The following is a 24,274-nucleotide window of genomic DNA, read 5'->3' as shown; positions in this document are numbered from 1 at the left end:
GATTAGTTTTATATTTCAATCACCCCTACCACTAAGGGGGGTGAACTTGGACTTCTAAAAATTTCAGAGTGTCACCATTCATCACAGTGACCCCGATATCAGTGGATTCGACACTGTTTTCGATTACTTTTACATCTAACTCCCCCAAATAGGGCTTAACTTTGACTTTAAAAATCCGGAGTGTTGCTATTCATCTCAGTGACCCCAAAAATTAGGGATTCGACACTATTATCGTTTAATTTTGTATCTCATCCCTCCTTGACCCCCACCAATAAGTGATAAAATATCCGGAGTGTAATTATTCATCTCAGCAACCCCGAAAAGTACGGATTCGAAACTATTTTCGATTATTTTTACTTCCCCCACCCCCCGATACTTACCCACTTACAATGACATTTATATATAGGGTAGATGGATTACTTAGACTCGTCTTTGATCGTTGGGAACCCCCAGTTGCTATTCGTTAGGAGTGGGTGATAACTCGTGTCGTTGTACTGTTGATATTCTACATTTTTCCCAGTTTCTTAAATATTTTACACATCTAATACACAGCTACATTCTTCAAACTGGGCAGACCAATCAAAGTTGGTCCTATGACTTGAAAGTACATCTTGATCACGGCATGTTGGATTGATATTTCCAAATAACAGGCATAAGAATGAATCTCTTATCAAGAAAGGTACTTTATAAAACATGGCAGCGTGTTGCCATCCTCCTCTACACAGCATTTATTATCGGACTACATGGTATAGCGTAAGATGCTGTCGCCTAGCGACAATCTGTCCATCAAGTCGATTCAATCTTGGTCAATCTTGGTGCGGCTTTGCAATTACATAAAATTACCTAAAATTACTCATCATAAGAAAACTACCCATCAGATGTCATTCAAACCACTTCATAATCCCTCTCAGATGTAATAAGAACAAACTGTGAAAATTTCAGCGAAATCGGTCCAGTAGTTTTTAAGTCTATTTATCTCAAATATACCAACATCCAATTTTATATATAGAGAGATATTTTAATATTTCACCCCATTTCCGATCCCGCCCGTATGTGTGTGTTACCCTACAGTTTTCTTTTCCAAACAGTAAGTCATAATGTGTTTACCATACCGATTGGGAACGAACTTTGACTTAAACGGCATTCAGAGTGCCACAGTTAATCTCAGCTACACCAAAGCCTATAAATCGATCACTAATATCGTCATTTTCGGATTTTTAAGTCTCACCCCCTTCCTTTAGGGGTGCTAGGGGTTTCTTGCCCCTACAGTAGTTTTTCCCGATAGTAAGTTATTTGGTTGAGAGCTATGCTGGAACATACACACATTCACCCGTAATCTCTGTAATTTGCGACATTTTCTCACTTCTCACCCCCTGTGCCATGGGGACAGAACGTGGACTTTTCATTTTTATATAATTATATAGAAGACTAGCAAATGTACCCGTGCTTCGCTACGGCGTTCAACATTGTATTCGAATATCGAAGTAAACAGTGTACATGCAGTAAATAAGATTGTTTTAAAATTGCATCTCTCTTAGCGTTATGCGAGAAAGAGCATGGGGATGTCCCCATACGTTGTTTCCAATGTAAAGTGTTTGTTACGGATTTGTGATATAACGGCAGGCTCACTTGCCTACTGCCATTCACAATCGAGTTGGGAAGTTTACATTATAATTGGAGGCCCCATTGCCTACTGCGCGGTCACAATCAAGTTGGGAGTGTTCGTTACAATGGCAGGCCCCATTTCCTACTCCCAAACAGATTACAGTCGAGGAGATTTTATTATAATGGCAGGCAAATTCCCTACCACCATTCAAAATTGAGTTGTGCCGTTATCATTATAATGTCAGGCCGATTTTCCTACTGCCAGCCAGCTTACTGCCAGTCACACCAAGTTGGTGAGTTTCCATCAAAATAGCAGGCCACTATGCCTAATGCTAGTCACATTTTAGATGAGGACATTTGTTTATAATGGCGGGCAACCTTGCCTTCTGCCAAACACAATCGGGTAGGGAAGTTTTACACAAAACTGCATGTTCACTTGCCTTCTGCAAGTCAAATCGAGAAGCGAACTATTCATTACAATTGTAGACCTTCCTTACTAATGACAGTTACACAGGAATTGGAGAAGGGCCCTTTTATACAGCCAGTCAAAGTCGGTGTGGGAGGTACTGATTACATTAGCAGACCCACCCTTTCTCGATCGCTACAAATCGACATCAGTGAATATATATAGATCGACATACGAAAGTATATGCGTGGTTACAATATTGAAGACCTTGATTTACAGATTAACTGCTACTAAACGTACGTCATATCGACAAAGAATTATACTATAAGACACGCCGGATTTAGTGCCCTAAATGGCTGGTCCTATGATATGTCATCTATTCTAGGGTCAGACTGAGTTAGAAACGTGGAACAGGGTAACGTTTTTGTAAGACTATCTCACATTACATTACTTTTCGGATAATTATGTGACAGCTACATACATAGCATTTGGCTCACATATGGCTACTGGGTGGGCCAATTTTCGTGAAGAGTTTGAAGATTCTGTATTTCATGTAAGTAATCGAAAGTATGAATTATGCTTGTGAAAATTCCAAACTGACTTAACATCGATTAATAGAGAAAAATCAAGCGTAAAAGGGATACAGATATGGCAAAAAGTCATAAGACCAAGGTTGTAGATCATTCCAAATTGAACGGAGATTGTGCAATCTGTTATGTGATAGGAATTTCCGAAGGTCTGCACCATCATTAAAATTGCCTGCATATTTTGATATTCTTCGGGGATAAAAAGTGAAAAATGTAATAATCTAGGATGTTTTCCGTTCGTTACAGGCTAAAACGTATAATTTTGTCAAATTTCAATTATCTTCTTTTTTTCTTCTGGCAGATTATGCCGTAATCTGGATTTTGGGCAAGGCGGTTAAAAATTAGGACTTTCAGGAAACTAAACAAAAAATTGTGCAGATGGTCATTATTACCCCTTTAATGGAAAGCTGTACGAAAATTTCGCCAAAATAGTCAGTGTAGTGGCACACAGTCGTTACGATTTGATTTATATAAATAAGGAATCTGCTCCATGTAAAACACCTTTGTGGCTATGTCCGCTGGACTTAACCTGCAAAACTGACCATTCATGGTATCTCCCTTATTAATCCTCCTGACGAAAAAATGCACATGAAAAAATGGTTTAGAGGTGGAATTCCATCACGTTTGGTCGATTTCCAGTCAGGTTGGTCTTGTTCTGTATATATTGTGGAAGAGTAAAATCACCATTTCGGTTCCCTATAAACCGCCAGTCCATTCCGGAACATGAAATGTTATTTACGTTTAATACCTACCTTTGGACAGGTGGATGCTAAATATGAATTTTGGTTCGAATGTCTTCAGTAGTTTTCCAGTTGTAAGGAATACGCTTTACACGCACCCGGTCGTGAGTTAAGTCCGATGGGACTTGTACAGAAAAACGGTCCGTTAATGATATCTCCCTTATTAATCCTCGTATCGAAATGATGCACATGAGAAAAAAGGTTTAGAAATTAATTTCTACCAAGGCAGGTAGATTTAAATTAACGTTGGTTGTGTATATTTTGTGGAAGTGCAAAATCCAGTTTCTGTTTCGTATAAACCCCCAGTCAGTTCAGGGATTTAGAAACAATATTTGCCCTAAAACCTGTCAAGGACAGGCGTATTCTAAATATGAGTCTTGGTGGAAATACATCCAGTAGTTTGTAGCACTCGCGTACATACGGCGTAATTAAGGAAGAAAATAATACAGTTAAGAAAGTTGAAACTAATAGAAAATGTATTATAACTGAGGACAGCCGGATAACGACAAATATGTAAATGCCAAGTGAATGTATTGGAAAATCAAATGCCCCTCAATAAATTATGCTAGTGTGAGTTATGGATATAATAAAGCGGTGACAGAGGAGAAATTTAGGTCCAGTGATTCCTAGGTAAATAAATAATAATAAGATGACTAATGGTGTTATTACTTAATCTATTCGAGGGCGGTTATAACAACCAACGATATTCCGCCAATATCCCGCAGGTAGGCCGATTGACGCCTATCTTGTCTTCTACCCAAGGAACAACCACGAATTTAAAAGCATGATGAGAAAAATGGCAATACGTTACTTCCCTGCTGGCATGCAGTCAGAAACTTTGCCATGGTAACCTGTAGGTTCGTTGTCGGTCTGTCTGTCACTCAATGCAGAGCATGATACCAGCGGACAATTGTAAATTTCTCCGTCATGTGAAGAGTAAGGTAAATTATGAACATAACGAAAGTTGTTTATAATGAAGAGACGTTTCCCGTACGGTGAATGAAGTTTACAGAAAATCAATAGTATAAGAGACAATGGAGGAAAACCATTCTGGTTTTCCTATAAACCCCCCGTCTTTTCAAAGATTTTAAAATGATATGCATATCGAAACCTTCCCCGGGATGAGTATACTCTAAATATGAAGTTTGGTTGAGATCTATCAAGCCGTTTCGACGTGATGGTGGAAAAACCATTCTGGTTTTCCTATAAACCCCCCGTATATTCAAAGATTTTAAAATGATATACATATCGAAACCTTCCCCGGGATGAGTATACTCTAAATATGAAGTTTGGTTGAGATCTATCCAGCCGTTTCGACGTGATGGTGGAAAAACCATTCTGATTTTCCTATAAACCCCCCGTCTATTCAAAGATTTTAAAATGATATGCATGTCAAACCTTCCCCGGGATGAGTATACTCTAAATATGAAGTTTGGTTGAGATCTATCTAGCCGTTTCGACGTGATGGTGGAAAAACCACTCTGGTTTTCCTATAAAACCCCCGTATATTCAAAGATTTTAAAATGGTATGCATATCAAAACCTTCCCCGGGATGAGTATACTCTAAATATTAAGTTTGGTCGAGATCTATCCAGCCGTTTCGACGTGATGGTGGAAAAACCATTCTGGTATTCCTATAAACCCCCCGTCTATTCAAAGATTTTAAAATGATATGCACATCGAAACCTTCCCCGGGATGGGTATGCTCTAAATATGAAGTTTGGTTGAAATCTATCCAGCCGTTTCGACGTGATGTTGGAACAGACAAACAAACAAACAGACAGACAAACAGACAAACAGACAAACAGACAAACAAACAGACACGAAACGTAAAAACCACCGATTCGGTCTTGAGTTGACCTAAAACGGATAAATATCTGAAAAATTGGCAAAACAAAAGAAATTACAGACAGCGGACCCCCTACAATTTTATTTATATAGATAAAAGCAGAAATCAGTTTTAAGAAACACATCATAATCATCACATACTGTTGGGTAGGCAACCCGCTGATCAGACTTGTCTTGCGGTTTGCTTATCTTTCCCTACTTTCTTTTTCACCCCTTCTCATCCCCAGTGCCGAACTACCAATCAGATTTAGTTCAAACCACTTCATAATCCCTCTCAGATGTATAAGAACAAACTGTGAAAATTTCAGCGAAATCGGTCCAGTAGTTTTTGAGTCTATTAACTTCAAATATACCAACATCCAATTTTATATATATAGATTAGTGAACCAATGCGACTATAATTAGCTACGGCCAATGTTGTTGGTTGAGTCATCAATCCATAGACTGGTTTGATGCAGCTGTCCATACCAGCCTAACATTTTCATTTCTTCGTAACTACTGCATCCTACATCTGCTCTAATCTGATTTTCATATTCATACCTTGGTATACCCCTCCGTTCTTACCGGCTACACTTTCTTCAAAAACCAACTGAACAAGTCCTGGGTTCTCTTCTTCTCATCAAATTTGGCCAAATCGATTTCTTCTCACCAATTTGATGCAGTATCTCAGTTGACATCCCGAGGCCGAGTGGACCCCGTTCCAGCCCTCGTACCACTTTTCAAATTTCGTGGCAAGCCGGGAAACTAACCCGGGCCTCCGGGGGTGGCAGCTAATCACACTAACCACTACACCACAGAGGCGAACAGGAAATGCAGTTTCTTAATTTTATTATGACACTAGCGAATGTACCCGTGCTTCGCTACGGTATTCTACATTGTATTTGAATATCGACGTAAATAGTGTACATGCAGTAAATAAGATTGTTTTAAAATTGCATGTCTCTTAGCGTTATCCGAGAAAGAGAATGGGGAGGTCCCCGTACGTTGTTTCCAATGTAAAAAGGTTGTTATGTATTTGTGATATAACGGCAGGCTCACTTGTCTACTGCCATTCACAATCGAGTTGGGAAGTTTACATTATAATTGCAGGCCCCATTGCCTACTACGCGGACAGAATCGATTTGGGGAGTATCGTTAAAATGGCAGCCCCCTTTCCTACTTCCAGACAGATTACAGTTGAGGAGTTTTTATTATAATGGCAGGCAATTACCCTACTATCACTCGAAGTTGAGTTGTGCAGTTATCATTATAATGCCAGGTCCATTTTCCTACTTCCAGCTACCTTACTGCCAGTCACACCAAGTTGGTGAGTTTCCATCAAAATAGCGGGCCACTATGCCTAATGAAAGTCACATTTTAGATGAGGACATTTCTTTATAATGGCGGGCACCCTTGCCTACTGCCAAACACAATCGGGTAGGGGAGTTATAAACAAAACTGCATGCTCACTTGCCTTCTGCAAGTCAAATCGAGTAGGGAACTATTCATTACAATTGTAGGCCTTCCTTACACAGGAGCTGGAGAAGGAACCCTTTCCTACTGCCAGTCAAAGTCGGTGTGGGGAGTACTGATTACAATATCAGACCCACCCTTTCTCGATAGCTAAAAATCGACATCAGTGAATATATATAGATCGACATACGAAAGTATATGCGTGTTTACAATATTGAAGACCTTCATTTACAGATTAACTGCTACTAAACGTACGTCATATCGACAAAGGATTATACCATAAGACACGCCGGATTTAGTGGCCTAAATGGCTGGTCATATGATATGTCATCTATTCTTGGGTCAGATTGAGTTAGAAACGTGGAACAGGGTAAAGGTTTGGTAAGATTATCTCACATTACATTACCTTTCGGATAATTATGTGACAGCTACATACATAGCATTTGGCTCACATATGCCTACTGGGTGGGCCGATTTTCGTGAAGAGTATGATGATTCTGTATTTCATATATGTAACTGAAAGTATGAATTATGCATGTGAAAATTCCAAATTGACTTAACATCGATTAATAGAGAAAAATCAAACGTAAATGGGATACAGATACGGCAAAAGTCAAAAGACCAAGGTTGTAGATCATTCCAAATTGAACGGAGATTGTGCAATCCGTTATGTGATAGGAATTTCCGAAGGTCTGCACCATCATTAAAATTGCCTGCATATTTCGATATTCTTCGGGGATAAAAAGTGAAAAATGTAATGATCTGGGATGTATTCCGTTCGTTACAGGCGAAAAGGTATAATTTTGTCAAATTTCAATTATCTTCTTTTTCTTCTGGCAGATTATGCCGCAATCTGGATTTTGGGCGAGGCGGATAAAAATTAGGACTTTCAGGAAACTAAACCAAAAATTATGGAGATGATCATTATTACCCCTTATAACGGAATGCTGTACGAAAATTTCGCCAAAATAGTCAGTGTAGAGGCACACAGTCGTTACGATTTGATTTATATAGATAAGGAATCTGCTCCATGTAAAACACCTTTTGGGCTATGTCCGCTGGACTTAACCTGCAAAAGTGACCATTTATGAAAAGTGCACATGAAGAAAAAGGTTTAGAGGTGGAATTCCATCACGTTTGGTCGATTTCCAGTTAGGTTGGTCTTGTTCTGTATATATTGTGGAAGAGTAAAATCACCATTTCGGTTCCCTATAAACCGCCAGTCCATTCCGGAACATGAAATGTTATTTACGTTTAAAACCTACCTTTGGACAGGTGGATGCTAAATATAAATTTTGGTTCGAATGTCTTCAGTAGTTTTCAAGTTGTAAGGAATACGTTTTACACGCACCCGCTCGTGAGTTAAGTCCGATGTGACTTGTACAGAAAAACGGTCCGTTAATGATATCTCCCTTATTAATCCTGGTATCGAAATGATGCACATGAGAAAAAAGTTTATAAATTAATTTCTACCAAGACAGGTAGATTTAAATTAACGTTGGTTGTGTATATTTTGTGGAAGTGCAAAATTACTGTTTCGGTTTCGTATAAACCCCCAGTCAGTTCAGGGATTTTGAAACAATATTTTCCCTAAAACCTATCAAGGACAGGTGTATTCTAAATATGAGTCTTGGTGGAAATACATCCAGTAGTTTGTAGCATTCGCGTACATACGGCGTAATTAAGGAAGAAAATAATACAGTTAAGAAAGTTGAAAGTAATAGAAAATGGATTATAACTGAGGACAGCCGGATAACGACAAATATGTAAATGCCAAGTTAACGTATTGGAAAATCAAATCCCCTCAATAAATTATGCTAGTGTGTGTTATGGATATAATAAAGCGGTAACAGAGGAGAAATTTAGATCCAGTGATTCCTAGGTAAACAAATAATAATAAGATGACTAATGGTGTTATTACCTAATCTATTCGAGGGCGGTTATAACATCCAACGATATTCCGCCAATATCCCGCAGATAGGCCGATTGACGCCTCTCTTGCCTTCTACCCGAGGAACAACCACGAATTTAAAAGCATGATGAGGAAAATGGCAATACGTTACTTCCCTGCTGGCATGCAGTCAGAGACGTTGCCATGGTAACCTGTAGGTTCGTTGTCGTTCTGTCGGTCACTCAATGCAGAGCATGATACCAGCGGAAAATTGTAAATTTCTCCGTCATGTGAAGAGTAAGGTAAATTATGAACATAACGAAAGTTGTTTATAATGAAGAGACGTTTCACGTACGGTAAACTAAGTTTACAGAAAATCAATAGTATAAGAGAAAATGGAGGAAAACCATTCTGTTTTTCCTGTAAAACCCCGTCTATTCAAATATTTTAAAATAATATGCATACAGAAACCTTCCCCGGGAGGAGTATACTCTAAATATGAAGTTTAGTTGAGATCTATCCAGCCGTTTCGAAGTGATGGTGGAAAAACCACTCAGGTTTTCCTATAAACCCCCCGTCTATTCAAACATTTTAAAATGATATGCATATCGAATCCTTCCGCGGGATGAGTGTACTCTAAATATGAAGTTTGGTTGTGATCTATCCAGCCGTTTCGACGTGATGGTGGAGAAACCATTCTGGTTTTCCTATAAACCCCCCGTGTATTCAAAGATTTTAAAATGATATGCATATCGAAACCTTGCCCGGGTTGAGTATACTCTAAATATGTAGTTTGGTTGAGATCTATCCAGCCGTTTCGACGTGATGGTGGAAAAACCATTCTGGTTTTCCTATAAACCCCCCGTATATTCAAAGATTTTAAAACAATATGCATATCGAAACCTTCCCCGGGATGAGTATACTGTAAATATGAAGTTTGGTTGAGATCTATCCAGCCGTTTCGACGTGATGGTGGAACAGACAAACAAACAGACAGACAAACAAACAGACAAACAGACAAACAGACAAACAAACAGACACGAAACGTAAAAACCACCGTTTCGGTCTTGAGTCGACCTAAAACGGATAAATATCTGAAAAATTGGCAAAACAAAAGAAATTACAGACAGCGGACCCCCTACAATTTTATTTATATAGACATTTGTGTACAGATAATTAAAGAAAATATTTAAGTTTGAAATTTGAAAATAAAATATAAAAGTAAATGAATAAAATTTCTCATAAACTGAATGCACAGAACTGTTTCACTATGTCTTGACAAGGTACCTCAAATATCTGAAATGTAAAGATTGAGGCCTGAATACAACACGTTGGTTTTCAAAATATACCATTAAAATCATATTAAAAACTCAAAATTCAAGAATCATTGCAGTTCTGGACTTAAAATTTGGCAATTGCTGCATATGTACATGATAAACCTGATTTGAAAACAAGCTTGAAATTGACGAACTACAGGAAAAGTTAATTTTTGAGTAAAAATGGAATGGCGTATGGCTTTTATTGCCGGGAGTGTCCGATGACAAGTTCGGCTCGCCACATGCAGGTCTTTTGATTTGACGCTCGTAGGCGACCTGCGCGTAGTGATGAGGATAAAATTATGATGAAGACGACACATACACCCAGCCCCCGTGCGAGTGAAATTAACCAATGATTGTTAAAATTCCCGACCCTGCCGGGTATTGAACCCGGGACCCCTGTGACCAAGGGCAAGCACGCTAACCATTTAGCCATGGAGCTGAACACTTTTTGAGTGGAGTCTTACCTTGAATGTGATTTGTTATTATTTTCATCCCTGTTGTTCAGCTAGTTGATGTTAACAATAAGCGAAGTTTGCTTGTCTTGGAACTTATAGTTTCTTTGATACGGACCTACAAATGGACCTTAATATGTAGGTTTCCAGTCCAGATTCCCTTAAGCCTGAAAGTGCTACTAGGTACAGATCAGTCTGCTAAGCCCACTGACTGACATGTACACATAAACCGGCTCCCTGAGCGACAGTGTTCTACAGCACTCGCCACACAGCCTCGCTGCATAACGAATGTGCTGCTATCGTCGCGCATACCTCGGTCACTGTTATGTTGTGAAGACGAAGTTCAGACTGAGGCCAATCAACGAAAACAACAAACTTCTTCTAGCCAGTAGCAGAAGACATTGTAAACACTATATCTGATCAGAGATGGACCTCGGTAAGAGTGAAACGTAATTTAATTTCACATCTCCGTCAGGAGAGCCTCCGTGGCTCAGCGGCAACGCGCCGGCCTCTCACCGCCAGGTTCCGTGGTTCAAATCTCGGTCACTCCATGTGACATTTGTGCTGGACAAAGTGGAGGCGGGACGAGTTTTTCTCCGGGTACTCCGGTTTTTCCTGTCATATTTCATGCCAGCAACACTCCACATTATCGGTTCATTTCATCTGTCATTCATTAATCATTGCCCCAGACGAGTGCGACAGGCTTCGGCAGCCAGCAAAATTCCTATCCTTGCCGCTAGATGGGGGTTTCATTCATTCCATTCCTGACCTGGTCGAATGACTGGAAACAGGCTGTGGATTTTCATTTTTAATCTCCATTAGGGTACGAGAAAAATCGACGAGTAATAATAAATTCAAAACATGGTTCCTAAAATAGTTTCCCACAGAAATGGATCACAAATTTGCATAGTTTAAGACTGTCAACACCAAATAAATTTACACTTGATTTTATCTTACGTCCGCCTCTGGGGTGTAGTGGTTAATGTGATTAGCTGCCACCTCCGGAGGCCCGGGTTCGATTCCCAGCTCTGCCACAAAATTTGAAAAGTCGTACGAGGGCTGGAACGGGGTCCACTCAGCCTCGGGAGGTCAACCGAGTAGAGGTGGGTTCGATTCCCACCTCAGCCATCCTGGAAGTTTTCCGTGGTTTCCTATTTCTCCTCCATGCAAATGCCGGGTGGTACCTAACTTAAGGCCACGGCCTCTTCCTTCCCTCTTCCTTGTCTATCACTTCCAAACGTTCCATCCCCCCGCAAGGCCCCTGTTCAGCATAGCAGGTGAGGCCGCCTGGGCGAGGTATTGGTCATCCTCCCCAGTTGTATCCCCGACCCAGAGTCTGAAGCTCCACGACACTGCCCTTGAGGTTTAGAGGTGGGATCCCTAGCTGAGTCCGAGGGAAAACCGACCCTGGAGAGTAAACAGATAAAGAAGAAGAAGAAGATTTAATCTTACACCAACATCTCTCGAAAACATCCACGCCGAGAAATTTAAGAAAACTATATTCCTTTTTGATATACAGGTTGATCGAAACTCCACCAACAAACATTCGGACGTTGTTCAGGGATACCGTCTAGAAGCAGTGTACAAGTATGACAGAAAACCGTGGGTGGGAGACACTGGCAAGTAGTTCCGACAAAACAGTAGCGTTACAAAAATGCTGCAAAGTATGGACTGGGAAGAATTGAGAGAAAGAAGGAGAGCTGCTCGACTAAGTGGTATGTTCCGCGCTGTCAGCGGAGAGATGGCGTGGAATGACATTAGTGGACGAATAAGTTTGAGTGGTGTTTATAAAAGTAGCCAAGATCACAATATGAAGATAAAGTTGGAATTCAAGAGGACATATTGGGGCAAATATTCATTTATAGGAAGGGGAGTTAGGGATTGGAATAACTTACCAAAGGAGATGTTCAATAAATTTCCAATTTCTTTGAAATCATTTAGGAAAAGACTAGGAAAACAACAGATAGGGAATCTACCACCTGGGCGACTGCCCTAAATGCAGATCAGTACTTATTGATTGATTGATTGATTGATTGATTGATTGATTGATTGATTGATTGATTGATTGATTGATTGATTGATTGATTGATTGATTGATTGATTGATTGATTGATTGATTGATTGATTGATTGATTGATTGATTGATTGATTGATTGATTGATTGATTGATTGATTGATTGATTGATTGATTGATTGATTGATTGATTGATTGATTGATTGATTGATTGATTGATTGATTGATTGATTGATTGATTGATTGATTGATTGAGACGAACACGATTATGTGTCATGTATAATGCTTATAGGAATAAGCCAGCTTAGGGAGAGTTAAGCATTCGACTGGAAAAGCCGTGTTACATAAGTAGGACAGATCATCAGCATGAAGTAAAATGTAGACCGCAGAAAACTAACTATGGTAAATAGTCGTTCGTAAATCGGGGAGTTGAGTATTGGAATGCATCACCTGCAGCTGTCTTAGAGCATTTTCTCTAAAATGTAAGATGCTCCAAAAATAGGCTCCAGCATTCCGTAAATTGTGTGTAAATTTCTGTGTTTGTGTCATATTTTAATCCAATGCTCAGCCCACTGTAAATCTTAGTATTAAGGCATCTGAGCTATTTAAGGTATGTGTGAATTTGTATACGATGATCATGGATTTAGAAAGTTAAACTAGTAGTATTTCTTGTAATATTTCCTTTACATGGAATTGCTTGTTGTACTCGTTGTTGTTGTTGTTGTTGTTATTGGGTAATTATGTTTAAATTTACTTCATTATTGCACTACTGTATGTGACCACCGTCACCGGGATATTTTCCAATTACGATGTATTTGTTAATAATAATGTTATTTTTTACGTCCGTCCTAAATGATAGTTCCCTGGCAGACGCCGGGGTGTCGGGATTTCGTTCCGCAGGAGTTCTTCAACGTGCCGGAAGCCAACGACACTGAATTGTTACCTTTAAAACACCCTTTAACTATATATATTAGACTTTTTCATTGTTGTGAAGGTATTTTCACTGACACAAGGATGATTGGGGTAACAAACAGAATAAATAATAATTATATTATTAATGTGTAACGAGCACCGAGCAAGTTGGCCGTGAGGTTAGGGGCGCGCAGCTTCATTCGGTAGATCGTGGGTTCGAACCCCACTGTCGGCAACACTGAAGATGGTTTTTCGTGGTTTCCTATGTCCTTAGCTAAGGCCATGTCCGCTTCCTTCCCACTCATGTCCCTTTCCTATCCCATCGTCGCCCTATCGGTTTCGCTGCTATATAAGGCCAATTGTAAAAAAGCTAAATTTTAAAAAAGTGTTATTTATTTATTTATTTATTTATTTATTTATTTATTTATTTATTTATTTATTTATTTATTTATTTATTTATTTATCCGTGTCCAAAATCACTACAGTATATTTACAACTACTCTATTTACACTTTGTTTTTCCAGTATTCAACTGTCGAGATGGCACATTCATTGGCTTCAACCAAATCCTTCATACTACATGGTTTAGGCAGATTTCTACAGATGAGAAGGTGTCCATGATCTTGCTTTTCACCACACTCACACAAATCTTGATCACCATACCCCCACCTTTTCAGGTTGGTTTTACAACGTGTCACTCCAGATCTTAATCTGTTAAGTGTTCAGGTGAGGAAGGGTTAGTAAGTTTTCAAAAATTTCGTTAAATATCAGTAAAATTAATCTTGACATCCACTTCCAGTTTCTTCTTCAATAATCTGGTGAAGACAGACTTTCACAATGAATCATCCGATTTACAATGGCGTTACAATTTAGATGTGGTTGGTGTTGCATCGACATAACGGGTAACACGTATAACACTTTATTTTTAATACACAATTTTATTATTATTATTATTATTATTATTATTATTATTATTATTATTATTATTACACTTATTCACAAGGAGTAGATACCTGACATGATGTTTACTGTTTCTAGTGCAGTTTTCCATGCTGATTTCAAAACTAGAAACCGTTTGGTTCTATCCCGTCAGGGTTTGAAGATATTGAGGACGTTTCATTTTTCATGGAACAGCGTTCAGCGAGAATTGTTTTCATTGCCTTGCATTATTTTTCATACAAAGCCGAACATTTTCATTTGCTTCTTTTTCATTATCAGTGACAGTGGACATTATTACGTCCAGAGGTCGAACAAATTCACCAAATCTGTTTTGCTACGTGTTAGACTATGTACCAGACAAATTCAATGTGCCATGTGATGCATTTGCACTAATCTTAGCTAAAAGGCATGTTCATTAGTGTTCCATGAGCCAATCAGTGATGTAGTAAAATCTCTGTCTGTGAGTTGTTTTTCCGTGATGCATTGCTAAACATACGTAAATGGTTGAAATGAAATGAAATGTCGTATGGCTTTTAGTGCCGGGATATCCCAGGACGGGTTCGGCTCGCCAGGTGCAGGTCTTTCTATTTGACTCCCGTAGGCGACCTGCGCGTCGTGATGAGGATGAAATGGTGATGAAGACAACACATACACCCAGCCCCCGTGCCATTGGAATAAACCAATTAAGGTTAAAATCCCCGACCCGGCCGGGAATCGAACTCGGGACCCTCTGAACCGAAGGGCAGTACGCTGACCGTTCAGCCAACGAGTCGGACACGTAAATGGTTGATATCGTATATCTCAAGAACGGTGGGTAATAGAGACAACTGGTTTGCATATTTTGTATGTTCCATCTGTCCTAGAACGCGTGGTGGATACCAAGATAAATGCCGAAAGTCATTTTTGTTGATCAGTGGTATTATTATTATTATTATTATTATTATTATTATTATTATTATTATTATTATTAAAATAATTCTCTTTTGCCTTCATGTGTCGGGGTAACCTCATTTCCATCACTCGCATCTGTTCTCCCGTGATCTTTTCATCTCCACCACTGTTTTCGCACGCTTCTCTCCCGTTCTTCCCATGAGAAGCGTCGTCTTCCTCACCCAGCTCTTACTTCCATTCGAATTTCAAAGAACTGCTTTGTTTTTCTTTTAGCAAGTCCGTACGACTTCAATAACTGATGTCCAACACCTTCCATCACGGAATATATCGCCTTATAGTCTTCGTATCCCTGGCAGTGATCATGCTCAGATATTTGCCTTATAGTGATAGACTCTCCGTCCCTTACAACGTAAACATGAGCATGATTGTGCTTCTATGTACCTGCATTTCTGTTTTGATGGTTATACAATAGTACTACTCATTGAGTAGGAAACTGATACCATGTTTTCAATTTTGTTTATCACCTCTATTCTTGTTTATGGAAGTTATTTATGTGATAACACAAAGTATACATGAACACAACGACTGAAGGAATTATGGAAGATGCAGTAGCTTGTCATAAGGATGGCAAACTGTTGATGAGTTGACGATGAATACGTTACAATACCGTCCTTGTTAACGGTCAATGAACAGACTTGTTGCTATATATTGTACCAGAACAGGTACGAGAGAGTTGCAGCAAGCACGATAGTCATGACAACCGCCTATTGATGACGAGCATTGCCCAAAGACAGTCTGTTGTACGCACAGACGTCTCTACAGTATAAACAGTACACTATAACGTTGAGACACTTATAAATTAAAGTTCTCACGTTCAATTCATATATTTTTCTTAGCCTTTTTTTTTTCAATTTATTGGGACAGCGCTTGTTGTGGGTTTGGCCAAGTTTTACAGCCGAGTGCTCTTCATGACCCCAACTCTGTGTGGAGGTATATATTCAATATCCCGTGTTTCTGTGGTGGTTCATAGTGTGTTGTATTTACATGAAGAGAAGTGTGCGTTAAGACGGACACAAGTACTCAGTCCCCGGGCCAGAGGAATTAATCATATGCAGTTAAAATCCTTGGATCAACCGAGAATCGAACCCACCGTCCCATGAACCGAAGGTCAGTACGCTGACCATTAAGCCAAGGAACCGGGACGTTCACTTCATATCGTACTGTAAAAATAAAAACAACAGGTTCGGATACATTTAAATAGATTTCGCGTTATGGGATTACAGAGAAACTTTGATAATAAACATACTTATTTTATAAATTATTTTCCTCTCAAAATATTTATGAAGGTGTGTAAATAACGGATAATTTACACATTTTTGTGGAAAGAGAGTTGGTGAGGGAAGGACTAGTGTATAAGGACAAATATTTAATGACTAAGCATAGATCATTAACATAAATATTTAAGTTAACGTATATTCTCATGAATATGTTTGACATGTCGTAAAGTTTCTCTCTATAAGATATAATCATAAATAAATGGTCTTCAGCAACCAGAAAAAATAAAATAAAAAATCGCGTGTATTCATAGTCAAGTGATATAACCGTAAGAAGAATAGAATACTCCCAACCCCTATTTCCGTATCGCCTAAAAATCGGGAGAGAGCATTCATTTATTGCAATCCATTTGTTAGATACATGCATTAAGTTATCCTTTTTAGAAATAATTTTACTATTACGACATTAAATATTATACTTAAATCTAATCATGTTTATATTCATTCCACAAATTATTATCCCTTTTTCATTTTCTTTTTATTTCCATTTTATCCTAGATGTAGTACGAGGGCAAATCGAAAAGTAAGTTACACTAGCTCGCCGCGAGAGCACGCTGTGTGTCGTGACCGTGGCCAATGCGGAGCAAGCTACAGTAACTGCTGACACGTCCGGTAGGAACGATGGTGTGGTATACCGTCGTGTTTTGTGTGCAGAGCGGGCTAGACTCAATGACGCGAAACTGGATGTTTACTCCAAATTGAAGGTGCGTGCAACTATTAGATTTCTAAGGGATAAACGCCTCAATTGCACGGGCATTCATCGTGACATCACTGTGGCATATGGTGAGCTAGCGATTTCTCGCCCAGGTATTGTAAAGTGGTGTGAGCAATTTGACGCTGGACACACGGATCTCACGGACGAATATCGCGAAGCCAGGCCCGCAACGTCCAATACGGTTGCAAATGTTGACCGTGTGGATGGGATCATTAGAGAGAACTGGCGCATAACACTGCAGGAAATTGCGAGCATGCTGAACATTTCGTACGGAAGTGTGTTCTCTATTGTTCACCAGCACCTTGGATTTCGTAAACTGTGGCAAAGATGGGTCCCACTTCTGCTCACCGATGTTCACAAGGGACAACGTTTCCAATCGTCACTGGCATTTTCGCAACGGTATTCTGTGAAGAGAAACGAGTTTCTGCGGCGAATCATCACAGGGGATGAAACGTGCGTCCACCACTTCACCCCCGAAACAAAGAGATCATCGATGGAATGGGTGCACACCACATTACCACCACGAAAGAAGGCCAAGATCCAACCTTCAGCAGGAAAGGTAATGGCGACAGTGTTCTTTGACATGGAGGTTGTGGTGCACGTAGAATTTATGCCGAAAGGCACGAGAATCTACTCGGCTTCGTACTGTCAAACGTTGAACCGTTTGCGCATTTCATAGAATTTCGATAATACTCTTTAGTCTTACATTCTGCGATAATCATCTGCTTCTCAATAACTTTCACTCTAATCATTACTTTCTTCCTGAATGTCTTATCTTTGCTCTGAATCTCTTTACCCCAGTAATCTCCCATTCCTGTTCTGTCGAGTATTCTTTTGACTTTAATTAGCTAATAATCATCATCATTTAAATGTTTCATCTGATTTTGGTATGCTAAATTCAATATTTCCCTCCTATCTCCTCTTCTTAATTTTAACCAGTATTTTATTACATTTCTAGCTATATCTGATTGAATGCTTTTAGAATAGGATACTCCCATCCCCTAGTTCCGGATCGCTAGGACTCAGGAGAGAGTAATCATTTATTGAAATCCAAATTATTTTTGATACGCGCCTGATTTTCTTATTACAGTCAATGTATCTATTGCTACCTTAAATGTAACAATTACGCCTAATCACTATTTACACCAAATCCCTAAGTTGTAGTTTCTAATATTTTATTTATTTCTGTTCTAGACGTTTTTTATAGTCTAGAACAACGTGCATTCATTGATATTAGTACAGGTATTTATTTATGTCACAAGTCTGAACAGAGTATGCTTAGCTTACAACAAACATTATGAATTAATTGAATGACTGTATGAATGAATGAACAAATGAATGAATCAATGAATGAATGAACGTATTAATTGTCTGACTGGCTTGTATACAAACATGCACGACTGAATGAACGCCCCTGTCTCCCAGTCACGGATAACTATCAACTGGGGGGAGAGCACTTAATGCCTATATCTTCACATAGTCCAATAACTCCGCTATTGGCTGTATATTCCGGAAGACCCATAATTATTTTGCAGAATTTATAACTTATTACATCCAGTTCTTTTCTATCTACTTCAGTATTCCATATTTCTGTCCCCATAGAATGTTCTTGATATCACCAGCACATAAAAAAATATTTTTATGTAACTTGAATTTCGTATTTCGCATCTTCCTCTCTAAACACCTTGTGCTTGATTAATTTCATTTCATTTCATTTCATTTACCGCGTGTTATTTGTTCAATCCACATCCCATTCGATGTTTTTATAATTCCTAAATATTCTGTTTAATTGATCACTTCTAATTCTACACCTTCTAACCGCAATCACCTTTCTCTTTAATGTTTTTTTTTGCATACCATTAATGTATGACGGCATGCTGAGCGGCCGCACCTTCGTTGAATCGCTTACCACCCAGGTGCTCTTCAACTATCCGAAGAGATGGAATTCACTGGGTACGAGGTCAGGGCTCCAAGGAGGATGGTCCAGTACGTCCCACCGCAAGCACCGTAACAATTCACGCGAGCTGTTGGCTGCGTGTGGCCTGGCGTTGTCGTGCAGCAACAGCATGCCTATTTTTCTGGGAATAGTTAGCAGCAAACGCCCCAGTGTTTCACAAAGAAGGTGATCAGGGATAAGTTATTATTGGACTGTTCAATATTTTTACCAACAGTGTTCAAATGTAATTCTAACTTCAACACGGGCGCAACCGCGGGGACTGCTAGTTTTTAATAATTTCTTAATTAAGTGAATTTCTTCATTGTTACTGTGCTATACATTTTTTTAGTATTCGCGAGCACTTGCTCAATTAAAATGCAATATATCTAAGGTGCTATTTGCTCCAGAAAACTGTTAATATAACCTGCTATTTTAATTGAGTTGACACTGAGAAGAATAACTTCCTTCTTTTTTTTGCTAAGGGCTTTACGTCGCACCGACACGGATAGGTCTTACGGCGACGATGGGATAGGAAAGGCCTAGGATTTGGAAGGAAGCGGCCGTGGCCTTAATTAAGGTACAGCCTCAGCATTTGCCTGGTGTGAAAAAACTTCCTTCTTAGAAAACCAGAAGGCTGTGGTTGGACTGAATTATATCAGACATAGCGTTGCGTAAGGTGACTGCATTCGTTGCTTTGTTACAATTTCCTGCCGGGCTGAGTGGCTCAGACGGTTGAGGCGCTGGCCTTCTGACCCCAACTTGGCAGGTTCGATCCTGGCTCAGTCTGGTGGTATTTGAAGGTGCTCAAATACGTCAGCCTCGTGTCGGTAGATTTACTGGCACGTAAAAGAACTCCTGCGAGACTAAATTCCGGCACCTCGGCGTCTCCGAAAACCGTAAAAGTCGTTAGTGAGAGGTAAAGCAAATAACATTATTATTATTATTATTATTATTATTATTATTATTATTATTATTATTATTATTATTATTATTATTATTATTATTATTATTATTATTATTATTATTATTATTATTATTATTACAATTTCCTAATTTGCATTCAACTAGGTAACAACGTATGATAGCATTTATATTTCGCAAACGGCATAGTAATGTGACTGCAATTGCTGAAAATCCATTTTCTTGAAATAGTTCCCCCTTTCTCGGGAACTGCTTCAGTTACAACTTCAAAATTGTTACTATTTATAGACAGCATTACATTGGTAGTGTGGATCTACGATGGGAGAAGTAGGAAAATAATGTCACCATGAAAAATACAATTGAATGGAAATATAAATAAATGATATATTATAATTTTAAAATCTTATTTCTTACAAAAGATATCGTCAAGAAAAAAAGGCAGTGAATATGTAAGATATGATTATATATCCTGTAAAGAATATCGTATGTTTTATTAAATAATTATAGAGGAAACGGGGTATATATTTTTTAAATTTCATATTGGCGGTATAGATCCTATATAATTCTCTTAATGGTCTCAGGCTAAGTTGAGCGGTCACTTCCAGAGTCGCAAAATCCCTCGGTTACTCTTACATTATAACGAAAAACATGACCACTTGTCCGTAGATAATAAATATAATGAGCCTACGAATGAGAGGTTGTGTGACGCAGAACAGAGTACACAGTTTGTGAGTAACGTACTGGAAAAGTAGAACTCCTGAGCTACCTAAACATTGACTCCAAGATTCTAGCAAAATTTATGCCGTAAATGAATGTTTTTTGCACGGCACGGTCAACTTGTCATGATACAGTATTTCCTTAAAAGATTAGCCCACATGATCATCAATACGGGATGTGCTAAGACTGGCTCCATACAAATGTCGGATCTAAATTATTTGATGCCACAACCACAGTACCATAATCCTTATAATCAGACAGAATGTGAATTTATACATCTGAGGCGTTGAAAGCAAAACTGGCTCAAGTCGTAATCGGTAACGTCTGAGATACGTAAAGTATTGAAAAACCTGGTGAAATGTTGAAACATAAATTACGGTGTTACGAGGTTAAGAAAGGATTTTTCGTATGGTAATCGTTAAATGTTATAAATCCAAAGGCTTCACCGATATGCAGGATGTTCCCATACATGTGATAAGTACTGGAGGTGGGGATAGTACACCCCAAAACAACACATAAGTCCCTATGAATATGTATCCCACGGTCGATCAGTTACGAATTACACCTCTTTTAGATATTAGCCTAGTTCATATTTAAGATTAAGTTTGGAGCATCCAGTTACGAACATTGCAATATTCATCGTGCCCAACAATCAATTAGGTGATGTGTTGAGGCGTGCATTCAGGCGCCTGGTGGACATTTTGAGGACTTCTTGTATGATAATCCAGTATCTCTGATGGTACGCCAGCATGGTGACAGCTACTCCACATGGGATGTGCCAGGTTTGTACTATCTACGCTTCATGTACAATGTTCTGAAGTCTGTGGCTCGTGAACGATCGAACGTACGACATGTGTTCATCGGGACTTTTTGTGTTGTTTTTGTGTGTACTATCCACCCCCGAATACTTGCCACATGTTTGATCACACCCAATATTTCACCTTAGTATGGAATTACATAAATCATGAATACATTGTAGAAACATTAACATATTTTGATGATGATGCTTGTTGTTTTAAGGGGCCTAACATCGAAGGTCATCGGCCCCTTAACATATTTTGTTTGCCACAATGATTATATTAAAGTGATAAAATAATAATAATAATAAAAATATATGTCTACATCATAGTTCCATTTCCTGATACGGTGTTGGAGATGAGGTGAGATTAAATTATGGGGTATTTTTTACGTCCAGATGCCCTTCCTGGCACAATCTTCAGTTGAGGAGTTAACGAAAATGAAATGAATGATGCAGAATGAAATTTAGTAAAGAGGTGGAACGAATCGGCTGTGGCCTATAAACTGAAACTGTTGCGGCATTTGTCTTGGAAGCGAAAATGGGAAACCAAGGAAAATCACTCTCATCACAGCTAACGGTGGGTTTCGAACCCACTCATCTCCCCAATGCTACTACCAGTATTTCCTGTTGGCCGTGCGGAGAGTGGCGCACAGCTATGAGCTTGCAATCGGAAGATAGCGGGTTCGAACCCCACTGTCAGCAGCCCTGTAGGTAGTTTTCTGTGCTTTCCCATTTTCACATCAGGCAAATGCTGGGGCTGTATCTTAATTAAGGCCGTGGTCGCTTCCTTCCCACTCATAGCCCTTTCCTATCCCATCGTCGCCATAAGACCTATCCCCACCGAGCTCGATAGCTGCAGTCGCTTAAGTGCGGCTAGTGTCCGGTAATCGGGAGATAGTGGGTTAGAACCCCGCTGTCGGCAGCCCTGAAGATGGTTTACCGTGGTTTCCCATTTTCACACCAGGCAAATCCTGGGGTTGTACCTTAATTAAGGCCACGGCCGCTTCCTTCCCACTCCTAGCCCCTTCCTGTCCCATCGTCGCCATAAGACCCATCTGTGTCAGTGCGACGTAAAGCAACTTGCAAAAATAACCCTATCCCCAACCCAAATTCTCACGCTCCAGGACACTGCCTTTGAGGTGGTAGAAGAGGGATCCCTCGCTGAGTCTGAGGGTAAAACCAACCCTGTAGGGTAAACGGATTAAGAAATAGAGAACAAAACAGACAATATCCGTCGTAAACTATTTGCTTTACGTTCCACTAACAAGTTTTACGGATTTCGGAGAAGCCAAGGTGCCGGAATTCAGTCCCGCACGAGTCCTTTTACGTGCCAGCGGATCTACCGACACGAGGCTGACGTATTTAAGCACCTTCAAATACCACTGGACTGAGCCAGGTTCGAACCTGCCAAGTTGGTGTCAGAAGGCCAGCGCTCAATCGTCTGAGCCACTCAGCCCGGCTCTCTATCTTCAAATCACCGTAAATATTAAGATATCTGACAAACCACAAGGGCTGGTATGTAGGTAAAATGGTACGTGCAGCTCATCTCCATCGGAGGTGTGCCTGGAAAAACTGTACCCCTCGGGATTAGAACACAAGTTTTTATGTCCATGGCTAAATGGTTAGCTAGTGGTCGCCTTCGGTCCAAGGGGTCCCAGATTCGAATCCCGGCTGCGTCTGGCATTCATTGGTTAATTCCGATGGTTCCGAGACTGGGTGTGTGTGCCGTCTTCAGCATTAGATTTCATGATATGTAGCCTAAGACTCCATTCTCACAGACGCGCAGGTCGCCCCTCAGGCGTCAATTCGAAAGACCTACACCAGGCCTCTCTGGAGGCCACGCGCCATTTTTTATACTAAATTCAAACTTAATTGACTGTCTACATAACTTACAAACAACTTTAAATTTGAAAATGTAGTCTATTGCGAATTCTTTTAATCGTTGAGAAACTAACATCAGTTTAAATAAAACCGGGCGAGTTGGCCGTGCGGTTAGGGGCGCGCGGATGTGAGGTTGCTCCGGGAGATAGTGGGTTCGAATCTCACTGTCGACAGCCCTGTAGATGGTTTTCCGTGGTTTCTCATTTTTACTCCAGGCAAATGGTAGGGCTGTACCTTAATTAAGGCCACGGCCGCTTCCTTCCATCTCCTAGGCCTTTCCTATCTCATCGTCACCATAAGACCTATCTGTGTCGGTGCGACGTAAAGCCACTAGCGAAAAAGTTTAAATAAATAGAAAGTCGATTTCAGTGTCGGTGTTACAGACTAATTAGTTGTATAAAGGAGTTACAAAGTTATCAGACGTAGTTGCATTCAGAACGTTACAAGTTAAGATTTCTCTCCTTCGTTCGCCCAGACGAGACAGATTTGTTGCTCTTTTATAATTCTGTGTGTGTTTGGAAGTATGAGGGGCAGTGCTAGCATACATATAGGAATAAATCCGTTTCTATTGATCTGGAATTATCAACAAGGCATATTTATAATGCTGCAATCATTAAGTTACATCACCGAGTGGACTGGCTTTGGCTTAATAGTTTCTCATTTGGGTTTTAAACCCTGATAATAGTTTTCCGTGGTTTTCCATTCTCACTTCAAGGCAAATGCCGGGGCATTTTCTGTTTATAGGCCACAGCTAATCCACTTTCCTTCATCCTGCACAGCGCCTCAAATCACCACACATCTTCTGGCCAGAGAGAGGGGGTCCCCCTCTAAGAGGCCCCGTACCCCTTCAGGATATGAAAGCAAAAAAACCCGAGCTCGATAGCTGTAGTCGCTTAATTACGGCCAGTATCCAGTA

At 39.7% G+C, this 24,274-nt stretch overlaps 1 protein-coding gene across 1 annotated transcript in view; it reads left to right on the top strand.

Annotated features, from left to right (window-relative positions):
- Sytbeta (Synaptotagmin beta) overlaps positions 1–24,274 on the top strand; it is a 924,592-nt gene that overhangs the window by 719,422 nt on the left and 180,896 nt on the right. The window contains exon 4 of the mRNA XM_068226251.1: positions 7,620–7,628. Within this exon, the coding sequence (XP_068082352.1) occupies positions 7,620–7,628 (9 nt within the window). The remainder of the gene's footprint in view (positions 1–7,619; positions 7,629–24,274) is intronic.

Source organism: Anabrus simplex, chromosome 2, assembly GCF_040414725.1.
Source record: "Anabrus simplex isolate iqAnaSimp1 chromosome 2, ASM4041472v1, whole genome shotgun sequence".
Lineage (NCBI taxonomy): Eukaryota > Metazoa > Arthropoda > Insecta > Orthoptera > Tettigoniidae > Anabrus > Anabrus simplex.
The sequence above is the reverse complement of the archived record's forward strand: the minus strand, read 5'-3'. Positions and strand labels throughout refer to the sequence as shown.